The 12,566-nt window shown below is 42.3% G+C and overlaps 1 protein-coding gene across 1 annotated transcript in view; it reads right to left on the minus strand.

Moving 5' to 3' along the window:
- Positions 1-320: 320 nt before the first annotated feature.
- isoc1 (isochorismatase domain containing 1) overlaps positions 321-12,566 on the minus strand; it is a 25,189-nt gene continuing 12,943 nt past the window's right edge. Inside the window, exons 3-5 of the mRNA XM_043718050.1 lie at positions 10,234-10,437; positions 9,050-9,166; positions 321-845 (exon numbers count right to left, since the gene is read on the minus strand). Of these exons, the coding sequence (XP_043573985.1) occupies positions 699-845; positions 9,050-9,166; positions 10,234-10,437 (468 nt within the window). The 3' untranslated portion in view covers positions 321-698. The remainder of the gene's footprint in view (positions 846-9,049; positions 9,167-10,233; positions 10,438-12,566) is intronic.

Raw genomic sequence — 12,566 nt, forward strand, 5'->3', positions numbered from 1 at the left:
CTGTTTGAAGGACTGCAATTATGAACAGTCCCAGTTTGGGCATTACTTATATCGATATGCTCCACAATGTGAGGAGAGACAGGATGGAACACAAGATCAAGACGAAAAGAGAAATTGCCAGCATTGGGGAATACAAGTTTGGAATTGGATAGGCTTTCAATAATAATCTTAATTTATTTTTTTCCAATTTGCTTTACTAACTGAATTCAATAGTAATTTATACTAGAGTCCTAGACTTTAGACCAATATTCACTGCAAATTTAACTTCCCTCAAATCATATCAAAAAATGTAACTTGTCGTATAAAATGTAGACAGATTATACATTTCAAAGCAGTTTAATTCAATGCAATGATTTATAAAAGTGATTTCATAGAACATGTATTTGCATTTACAAAGTGCACAAGTAGTCAAAACCAAGAGAATTTACTCCCAGGATTCAATTATTTTTTTACTCAAATAAATAGGCAGCTGATAACACTTCCAGAAATGCTGCTCCATAGTATCTGTAGCAATTAAAACCTGCAACCATGACAGACAGCAAAATGCAACACAGGAAGATCACACTGGTACCCAAACTATTTTAAGCACTTAAGCCGGATGGTGCTTATGGGATGCCAAATCTGAATGTGCTTCCGATTCTTTGGAATGACTCCTTTGCCAGACAATATAACTGCACAACTGTGTTGCTCCTGTTTGCTTAGACTTTGGACAGGAGCCCAGATTCTGGTGCACTTGCTTTGATGAGGTTTTGAATTTCCTTGAAATGAGGATGATCCTTGTCAGCAACCAGTTGGAGGAGAATGGCTTCACTGGTGGTAATTATAATCCCGGTCCGGGCTAGACGCTATGAAAATAAAAAAATTCTAATACAGTTCAGGGCTGACAAATAAGAAAGAAACAAATTTCACTATTCCTCTTCCCATCCTAACTGTTTTTCACTCCTTTTCTGAAGATGTTAACTTTTGTTGGGGTAGTTTTACAGATCTCAGCTACACTCCACCAAATCATATGTGACGTTTTGATTTATTTCTGAACATAGACTATGCACCCTGAGAGCCTTAAAACCACATCTCAATTATGCCAACGCACCAGTGGCACCGAACAAAAACTATTGTTTTCACCTTCTGTCCTGTTCAAGAGCTTCAAGACCAACTTGAACAGTCAAGACACTGCTCACGCTGCAAACAGATGGCCCAGCACAGATTGTGGGCCAGATTTGGAATTTTCCAGGCCTGGCTGACCATATAACATTCTTTCAATAAAGCACCAGTTTTCAATCTTCCAGGAATTAAATTTCCACCTGTTTGCCAATAGCAACTTAATGTTATCGAATGTCTATAACACCAATGATGTTAAGAGTACTTGAGGTTACTTTGGTTTCTAATGAGTCTAAATTTATAATCAATATTACTTTTCATTTTTGAAGTTTAAAAAGAATGTGGTACAGAAGATTTTCTTATTAAATCATTAATTAATCTAGCCCTGTTGTTAACTCCCATGTTATGACAAAATAGCTTTCATCTCTTTAAAAGAATTTGCATAACAGGGCAACATTAGAGTACTTTGTATTTGGGCAATTATATAGCAAATACATTTTAACATGGATAAAATGTGCAATACATTTACTGAGGGCAATAGAAATATTACCTACAAAAAAAAACCCCACTGAAAACAGTTAAGCATCAAGAGACAGAGGAGTAAAATTATTAGAGGTACCATTACAGGTCAGAAAAATCAGTCTAAATGCCAACTAGATATTCAGATTTATTTCTAGTGCTACAGAATTCAAAATAGTCCAATATGTCAAATGCTTTGAGGAAGATCCTGGACAGTTCTCATTTGTAGGTACTACAGTGTGTTCTGGTCTCAACACTTTCATTTTCATACTACAATGAAGAAAACCCCAAAACGGGGCTGCACGGTGGCACAGTGGCACAGTGGTTAGCACTGCTGCCTCACAACGCCGGAGACCCGGGTTCAATTCCCGCCTCAGGCGACTGACTGTGTGGAGTTTGCACATTCTCCCCGTGTCTGCGTGGGTTTCCTCCGGGTGCTCCGGTTTCCTCCCACAGTCCAAAGATGTGCAGGTCAGGTGAATTGGCCATGCTAAATTGCCCGTAGTGTTAGGTTAAAGGGGTAAATGTAGGGGCATGGGTGGGTTGCGCTTCGGTGGGTCGGTGTGGACTTGTTGGGCCGAAGGGCCTGTTTCCACGCTGTAATGTAATCTAATCTAAAAAAAATCTAAAAAAAAAGTTAAAGACAGCTTCAGAAAAGAGGTTAGGGATAAATGCTGAACACGTTCGACACTTACTTTAGAAAGGCTTAACCTTAATCTTAAATCCATGAGTCCAACAGGACTGAAGTCAAGGAAATATTACAACTTGAGGAAGAATCGAAAACTGGAGATCATGGGTATAAGTTAATTACAATAAAGTTAAATGGGGAAGCAAAGAGAAACTTCTTTACTCAGACAGACGTCAAAATGTGGAACTTACTATGTCAGATAGATGAGGGAAACAGATGCATTCAAAAACAAACTGCACAAGTATAAAGTTGGTAGGAATTACTGAACGGTTGTGATGAAGAAATGCAATGTGAAGAGAATTGTGTAGCATATAAATGTCAAATTCTCTTGAGCCAAAATGTTCCATTTTTGAATTCTTTTTGTTTTCTCATGAGATGTAGCTATCACTGGCTGGGCCAACATTTATTACCTATCCCTAGTTGCCCTTGTGGTAGTGGTGGTGAGCTGCCTTCTGGAACCACTGCAGAGCAGTACAGGACAAGAACTGGCCCTTCAGCCCACCATGTCTGTGCTGACCATCATGCTATTCTAATCTCATCAGCCCACATATGGTCCATATCGCTCTATTCCCTGCCTGTTCATGTGTTTATCCAAATGCCTCTTAAACTTTGCTATTGTATCTACTTCTATTATCACCCTTGGCAGCAAATTTCAGACACTTACCATCCCATGTGTAAAAAAAAAACTTACCTTGTACATCTCCTTTAAACGTTCCCCCACCCCATCCACCCATTCACCTTAAACCTATGCACCCCTTAGTATTTGACATTTCCACCCAGGAAAAAGACTTTGACTATCCATCCTATCCATGCCTCTCAATTTTGTGTTTTTCTACCAGGTTGCCCTCCAGCCTCCGACACTCCAGCAAAAACAGTAGCAGTTTGTCCACCCTCTCCTTATAGCTAACTCACTCCAATCCAGGCAACATCTGGTAAATATTTGTTATACACTCTTCAAAGCCTCTACATCCTTCCTATAGTGTTGTGAGCAGAACTGCACAATACACCAAATGTGGCCTAACTAAAATTTTACACAGCTGCACCATGGCTTGCCAACTTTCCTACCCAATCCCCTGACCGATGAAGGCAGGCCTGCCATTGGCCTTTATCACCACCTTATCCACTTGCGTTGCCACTTTTAGGAGCTAAAGACTTGGACGCCAAGATCCCTGTGTATATCAATGCTCCAAAGGATCCCATTATTTACTGTATACTTTCCTCTTGCATTTCACCTCTCAAAATGCATCACTTTACATAATTCCTTATCTTCACCCAAACAGATTGTTCACCATGATCTCCTGAACCAAAGTCATTCCTAACTATTACAGCAAATCGAACCATGATTAGGAGAACCACATTCTGCTTTATCTAGCTCCCTATTAGTCTTGATGGTCATATATCCCTCACTACTTGGTGCTCAATCATTGTCAATCTGCAGCCACTTCTCAATAATGATTATCAGATAACTTCCATTCACTTCAATGTGTGCCACTGAATAATTTACTTTAAATGCTGTGCACAATTAGACAGTCTTTAGTTTGCTCTGTACAATCATATCTTTGTATCAACACCTTTCTTGATGTTGATATTTTTAGGTGTTTTTGTTACATTTTTCTAAGCCTGACAACCGTCCCCCCGCACCCGTGCGCGTAATTATTTAATTCAAAGCTGGCTTTACTTCCCTAATTATACAACCCATGAGGACAGCAGGCCCTGCACAGTTCTGATGTATACCATCCCAATGGTCTTCTATGGTCTAGCTTTCTAGAGTAGAATAATATTTGTGCACAAGAGGTCGTTAGAGACACAGATAATCTATTTTGGGACTTTCAACAACAACAGAAAGTATTAGAGGGATACAGCAAAATGAAAAAAAGTAATTCAAACCTACAGTTTTGCATTTTCAGGATAATTTGCTAAAAATGCCTAAGTTGGTTCCCCTCATTCTGTGAGATGTGTGCGCGCTGACTGGTCGGGAAATAGATGCTGATCGCTATATGTATTTTCACAGGGAATGTGCCAGTTCATCAAGAATGCCAGTTAACAAGTTAATTAAAAGCAAACAAACATTCTTCCAAATTTGTGATTTGGTGTTGGACTGTGGTGTACAAAGTTAAAAATCACACAACACCAGGTTATAGCCCAACAGCTTTTCTCAGCAGAGAGCGGTGCGAGCTGGGCAGAAGTGAGGTTGGAGCGCAGAGCTGGTCGGGAAGGTAAGTGATTGATATTTGAGTGGGTGTGTTCACATGTAAGCTACTCAGTGTTCTTGCTTGAGACGAAGTGTAGAGTAATGGCAGAGCAGGCAGTGGAATGTTCCTCCTGCAGGATGTTTGAGGTAGGGGTGACCACCGATACTCCTGCCGACTTCATCTGCAGGAAATGCAGTCAGATCCTGCTCCTCACAGAACGAGTTAGGGAACTGGAACTGGAGTTGGATGAACTGAGGATTATTCGAGAGGCTGAGAAGGTGATAGATAGAAGCTACAGGGACATAGAAAATCTCTCAGCCATGTTTCCGTTATGGTTGGAATATCACAGTCCCCCGAGCCAACCCAAGCTCTGAGCTCATCTCCCTTAGCAGTCAGGCCTCATGCATGCCGGTCAGCCAACCAACACCACTCCCACACCCCCACGTCTTCACTTCACCCCCCAGCCCCCCAACCACCATCACCAAGGGACACACTGGTGCCCCTCTGGTTCAAATCCAACCCGCCCCCCACTTGTTCGGTCACCTCTACCCTAAAAGAGATCCCAATGATCCAAGAACTGAAAACCCTTGCTCCTACACCAGCTCATCAGCCATACATCCATCCGGCCTATCTTTCTCTTTCTATTCTTACTGGCACGTGGCACTGGGAGTAATCTGGAGATCACTACCCTTGAGGTCCTGCTTTTCAACTTCTTACCTAATGGCCGATATTCATTTCACAGGACCCCATCCCATTGTCTACCTCTGTCATCTTGTCCGATGTGGACAATGATCTCTGGCTGTTCACCCTCCCTTTCAGAACGTTCAGTAACTGTTCAGAGACATACTTGACCCTTGTACCCAGGAGGCAGCACTCCATCCTGAGGTCATGTCTGCAGCCACACAGTCTCCTGTCTGTCCCCTTCACAACTGAGTCTCCGATAATGAGACAGGATGTGGCAAACAGAGACTGGCATGAACTACCTGCAGACAGGGCTATGTTTGGAAAAATTAGATTAGATTACTTACAGTGTGGAAACGGCCCCTTCGGCCCAACAAACCCACACCGACCCGCCAAAGTGCACCTACCCAGACCCATTCCTCGACATTGACCCTTGCACCTAACACTACAGACAATTTAGCTTGGCCAATTCACCTTACCTGCACATTTTTGGACTGTGGGAGGAAAACGGAGCACCCGGAGGAAACCCACGCAGACACGGGGAGAATGTGCAAACTCCACACAGTCAGTCGCCTGAGGCAGGAATTGAATCCGGGTCTCTGGCGCTGTGAGGCAGCAGTGCTAACCACTGTGCCACCGTGCCGCCCACAGTGGAGTATTTTAAAGTGATACAGTGAGGATCTAAGGCCAGTGTATTAATAAAGTGGGAATGACAAAGAGAGCAAGTCCAGTGAATACTGATCAAGTGATATCGTGAGTTTGATAGAGAAAATGCAGTTCAATAACAGCAGGTGAAGCTCTTCACAATTTTAAAGAGGGCAAGGGGACCTTAGAAATGAGGGGAAAGCAATGACCATTGGCAGACACTATTAAGGAAAAGCCACAAGGCATTTTTTTGAGTATGGTTAGAGGAAGAGGATTCCCAGCTAAAGTGTGGGGCCTGTTGGAAACCAAAGGGAAAATCTGTGCATTGAGCCAGAGGAGGCAGGAGAAGTCTTCAATGAATACTTTCCATCTGTATTCACACAGGAGAAAGACACTGTAGCCGAGGATTTCCGTTGGTATGGAGAGGTTCTATAACATGATAAGATGAATAAGGAGGAGGTATTAAATGCTTTCACTGGCATGAAGTTGGAGAAATCCCCAGTGCCCAATGAAATGTAACCCAGGCTGTTTTGGGAAAAAAGGGAGGAGATTGCTAGGGCCCTGGTGGATATATTGCTGTCCATAGGTAAAGTGCCGAATGACTGGAGGATCGCTAATGTGGGTCCTTTGTTCAAGAAGGGCAGCAGGGGTAGGTCCGGTAAATACAGAGCAGATAGTCTGACAGCAGGTGGAGGGAAATTATTGGAAACAGTTATGAGGGATAATTAAGGATAGTCAGCACGGATTTGGTAAAGGAAAATCCTGTCTGATGAATTTAGCTGAGTTTTCTTTGAAATCATGATTAAAAGTATTGATGAGGGCTGTGCAGATGATGTGGATTCTTTGGAGTTCACTATGGCCTTTGACAAGGTCCCACATGGAAGGCTGGTCCAACAGACCAATGGGATCCAAGGCAAGTTGGATCCACAGTTGGTGGAGGGTTGGTTTTGTGTTTGAAATTCTTTCACCAATGGGTGTACACAGGGATCTGTGCAGGAACCATTGCTGTTTGTATGTACATTGATACCTTGGATGTGAAGGCAGAAGGTATTAGTAGGTTTGCAGATGACATGAAAGGTGAGAATGTTGTCCACAGTGAGGGGGAATGGTCTCAGGCTACAGTCTGAAGGTTGAGGCTGGGACAGAATTTCAAGAGAGTCATTTCAATAGACAAGGCAGGCAAGAGCACAGCAGGAAATGAGGGAAAATTGATCAATTAAACTACTTTATTTCGACATAACAGGCCTAACAGGTAAGGCAGATGAACTTGGTGCATGGACATGGGGCTGGAACACCACAACTATGACAGAAACACAGCTGAAGGAGGGACAGGACTGACAACTCAATGTTCCAGGGTACAGATTCTACAGGATGGAGAGAACAGGAGGTGAGAGAGGAGGGGGATTGGAGTTTTTGATCAGTGAAACATCACTGCAGCACTTAGAGAGTATATTCCTGGGAATCGCCCAGTGATGCTGTAATGGTGGAAATGAGAAATGAGAATTGGTCATCACTTTGGTATGACTGCACTACATGCCCTAAATAGTCATTTGGAAATTGAGCAGCAAATATGTCTGGAGATCTCAGACATCTGTAAGAATGATAGCGTTGTAATGGTCGGGGATTTTAACTTTCCAAACTTAGACTGGGACTGCCAGAGTGTTCAGAGCTTGGATGGTAAGGCATTTGATAAGGTTCCCCATGGTAGGCTTATGCTGAAAGTCAGGAGGCATGGGATAGAGGGAAATTTGGCCAATTGGATAGAAAACTGGCTAACTGGTCGAAGTCGGAGAGTGGTGGTAGATGGTAAATATTCAGCCTGGAGCCCAGTTACAAGTGGAGTTCCGCAGGGATCAGTTCTGGGTCCTCTGCTGTTTGTAATTTTTGTTCATGACTTAGATGAGGGAGTCGAAGGGTGGGTCAGTAAATTTGCAGATGATACGAAGATAGGTGGAGTTGTGGACAGTGAGGAGGGCTGTTGTCGGCTGCAGAGGGACTTAGATATGATGCAAAGTTGGGCTGAGGAGTGGCAGATGGAGTTCAACCCTGCCACGTGTGAGGTTGTCCATTTTGGAAGAACAAATAAGTATGCGGAATACAGGGTTAATGGTAGTGTTCTTAGTCAGGTGGAGGAACAGAGGGATCTTGGGGTCTATGTACATAGATCTTTGAAGGTTGCCACTCAGGTGGATAGAGTTTGTAAGAAGGCCTATGGAGTATTATCGTTCATTAGCAGAGGGATTGAATTCAAGATTTGTGAAGTGATGTTGCAGCTGTACAGGACTTTGGTTAGGCCACAGTTGGAGTACTGTGTGCAGTTCTGGTCGCCTCACTTTAGGAAAGATGTGGGAGCTTTGGAGAGGTTGCAGAGAAGATTTACCAGGATGTTGCCTGGAATGGAGAGGAAGTCGTCCGAGGATAGGTTGAGAGTTCTCGGCCTTTTCTCGTTGGAACGGCGAAGGATGAGGGGTGACTTGATCGAGGTTTATAAGATGATCAGAGGAATAGGTAGAGTAGACAGTCAGAAACTTTTTCCCCGGGTACAACAGAGTGTTACAAGGGGACATAAATTTAAGGTGAAGGGTGGAAGGTATAGGGGAGATGTCAGGGGTGAGTTCTTTACCCAGAGAGTGGTGGGGGCATGGAATGCGCTGCCTGTGGGAGTGGTAGAGTCAGAATCATTGGTGACCTTTAAGCGGCAATTGGATAGGTACATGGATGGGTAATTAAGCTAGGACAAATGTTCGGTACAACATCGTGGGCGGAAGGGCCTGTTCTGTGCTGTTTTGTTCTATGTTCTAACAGGTTTATTTGGAAGCACTAGCTTTCGGAGCGCTGCCTTAGAGCACAACCACCTGATGAAGGAACATCGCTCCAAAAGCTAGTGCTTCCAAATAAACCTGTTGGACTATAACCTGGTGTTGTGTGATTTTTAGCTCCATACTTTTGGTATTTCTTGGAATTGTCGAGTGTAAGTATGAAAAACTTCAAGAAAATGTATCTTTTAACGTTCAAAATCTGTTAAGAACATCTTCTTAAAACGACATGTCCTGTTGGACTATAACCTGGTGTTGTGTGATTTTTAGCTCCATACTTTTGGTATTTCTTGTGAATTGTCGAGTGTAAGTATGAAAAACTTCAAGAAAATGTATCTTTTAACGTTCAAAATCTGTTAAGAACATCTTCTTAAAACGACATGTTTTAAATATTCTTTTAAAAATCCTACCTCTAAAGCAAACATCCTGTCCATCATACTCCTTGAAGAAGTTGCATCAGCGACAATATGGACTTCAAGGCCTCTTCCAATCAGATCCAGTGCAGTCTGCTGTATGCAAACATGAGTCTATTTGGGGTTCAGGGAGTTTAAAGAAAGGAAATTAGCAATAATTTTAAACCTCTGTTAATGTAAATTATAGAAAAAACTACGGATTAGATGGCCATTGGTAGGAACAGTTAACCATCACATATATATTTCTTTTTGTATTTAAAGTCAAACAAATCTGGCATGATTTTCAGCATTTAATGTTTTTAATTTATTTTTGATTGCAAAAACCAACTTCTGAAACAGTCTTCATCTTTGGGTGCTGTAGTCATTATCTGAAGTAAATACAGGGCAGAACAGAGTGGAAGCACTATTCAAATCTAACTGAGTCGGCAGTTTCCTAGATATTCTCCTGCAGGCTCTAATAGTAGCAGGAACACACCAAGAGGCTTAGCAGGTTTATCTGCACAATGATGGAAGGTTTGTGAAGGCTGCAAAATCCTCTACCATTGAATTCTCCAATGCTGGCCTGTTTGGCGGACTCTTATCATTATAGCTTGGAGATGGAGGGGTTAGGTTCACATGCAGACTGTGGGAGGCAGTATTTGACGAGATGAAGTTAACAAAGGTGGTAGACAAGAGACTAGCAAGGAAAGCACTGAAATAATGAGTAAATAGTTGAATATATTTTTTCCCTTCAAATACAAGGATAACTGAGCTGGATGAAGGGCAGTTGTTGGAAGAGGACAGGTTGGCTAAATGTATCAGATTTCATGGATGAGAGGGAAAATTGATCGAATCACAGAATAATGTAATTTGCAACTTTGACTAGGTCTGTTAGAAATCTTGCAACATGACAAAACAATTAGATAATAGGTGAACAAGGTATTGGTCTAGTGGCATCATTGCTTAGCTATTAATCCAGAAACTCAGAAGCCCTTCCTGAAGAAGGGCTTATGCCCGAAACATCAATTCTCCTGTTCCTTGGATGCTGCCTGACCTGCTGCGCTTTTCCAGCAACACATTTTCAGCTCTGATGCATTGGGTACCCAAGTTCTAAAACGAGTTAATCATTTGTCTTGGTACAAAGAAAATACATTGAAAATAAAGGAGTAAATTGAACGTACACAAAATAGACATCCACATACCTCAACTCCAAACAACACAACACTTTGAACTCCTGGCATTTCATTCAGAGCATCTTCCACGACTGGTACAACCATTGAAAATTTTGTTTTCGGTACAACCATCTTGGCTGTTGTCACATCAATTTCTGTGACGGTACTCCCGAGTCCTTTTGGATATTGCTCAGTGACAATAACAGGAATTCCCAAAACGTGAGCACCCTGAACCTAGAGGTATGTTCAAAATAATATTTTAAAAATGAAGTCGGGAACACAATGTTTCTCTGAACAGTTTAGTAATAAAGTTATATATCACATATTGACAAATTTGACACAGCTTTTCACGAGATGATGGGGGTGGGACACAGGCAGATGAGGTTAGTGCCGAGCAAGTTGGAGATTAGAACTTTCAGAAAACATTTGATACGGTGCCATAGGGCAGGCTGGGTGGCAAGTTAGAAACGTTTGAGATCAAAGCGTCCTTGCCACATGGATTGGAAGTTGGCTAAAAGATAGGAAGCAAAGAGTAGGAATAGACCGACATTTCTCAGAGTGGAGACAAGTTGAAAGTGGTGTTCCCCAGGGATCAGTAGTGAGACCCTTGCTTTTTCTGATTTATATAAATGAGTTGGAAATAGGGGTTAAGGGCAAAATCTAAATCGGCAGATGGTACTAAGCTAGAGAGAAGCATGAACTGTGAAGATGATGCTAAGCGATTTCAGGAGGACATTGGCCAAATGCGCAGATACCTGGCAAATGAAATGCAATGCAGAAAAATGTGAAGTAATGCATTTTGCTAGAAGATTCACAAAGAGACAATACAAGCTCAACGGTACAACTTCGATGGGAGTACAGGAGCACAGGGACCTTGAGGTTCTCTGAAGGTGGCTGGGCAAGTTGAAACAGTTGTTAAGGCAGCTTACAGGATCCTTGGGCTCATAAGTAGAAGAGTATAAAAGCTACACCTCGACAAATCATTGGTCAGACCACATTTGGAGTATTTATTCAGTTCTGGGCATCTTTTTAAGGACAAGTCCTGGAGAGAGAGCTCAAAGATGATTTACTAGAATGATCCCAGGAATGAGGGATTTTCGATACAAGGAAAGATTACATAAATTAGGCTTATTCTCCTTGGAGCAGAGAAGATTCAGAGGTAACCTTGAGGTGTTCAAAATTATAAACAATTTTGACAGGGTAAAGCAGGAAATTCTGCTTGCACGGTTAGTGTGTCAGTAATTAGGGGGTCACAATTTCAAGATTGCCAGCGAGAGAGTTAAGAGTGAGATGAGGAGAAACTTCTTTAGTCAGAGAGGTGTTAGGATTTGGAATGTGCTGCCTGGGAGTGTTGTGGAGGCAGATTCCAGGTAGGTTTCAAAACAGAGCTAGATACATATTTGAAAGTGATAAACCTAGAGGGTTACAGAGGTAGGGTTAGAGAATAGGATTAGCTGGGTAGCTCTTTCGGGAGCTGGTACAGATATGATGGGTCTAATGGCCTCCTTTTGTACTGTAAATTTATTACCGAAGACACCTAAATCCTCAAAATATATACCAGTCAGCTTCATGGCAAATACAGACTCCGTATAGACGTCTATAGAACATAGAACATAGAAGAATACAGCGCAGTAGAGGCCCTTCGACCCTCGATGTTGCGCCGATCCAAGTCCACCTAACCTACACTATAGATGAAGCAGAAAGCAAAGGAACAATTAAGCACTGATTTTAAACTTATATTCATATATGCCAAGACCACAGCATTGAAGATTGTACTATTTGTAAGTTATAAATGACAAAATATGCCAGGTTTCGGGATAGCAATGTCACTGAAACTGTCAGTATGTAAATATTGCCCCTCTAAAGCAAACAGAACAATTGAGAATAACTGAAAGGAGTTTCTATGTTCCTCCATAACATGCACTACATTCCAGATTGCAAACAGCTAAAATTCACTTAAGTGATGAGGGTTTAATTTGTCTAGCAAAACAACTAGAGTGAAAAGACTTTGTTACATGACGTTTAACTGTTTCAGATTGCACACTAATTTTGTTGGTGGTCATGTGTCAAAGTAGCATCCCACCTTTGACCCAGCAGCTTTGATTTGAGGTCAGGACTTCTTGCCAAGGAAGGTGTACGTGTAATATGGCCTAGCGAGTTAAGCTAGATTAGAGTGGTGTCTGTCTGGCAGCATCCAAGGAGCAGGAAAATCAACACTTCGGGCAAAAACCCTTCATCAGGACTGAAGGCAGGGTGCCTGCAGGGTGGAGAGATAAATGAGAGGAGGGTGGGGCTGCGGAGAAGGTTGCAAAGAGTACATTAGGTGGATGGGGGTGGGGATGGGGATGGAGGTGATGGGCCAG

This window comes from Chiloscyllium plagiosum, chromosome 2 (genome assembly GCF_004010195.1).
Source record: "Chiloscyllium plagiosum isolate BGI_BamShark_2017 chromosome 2, ASM401019v2, whole genome shotgun sequence".
Taxonomy (NCBI): Eukaryota; Metazoa; Chordata; class Chondrichthyes; order Orectolobiformes; family Hemiscylliidae; genus Chiloscyllium; species Chiloscyllium plagiosum.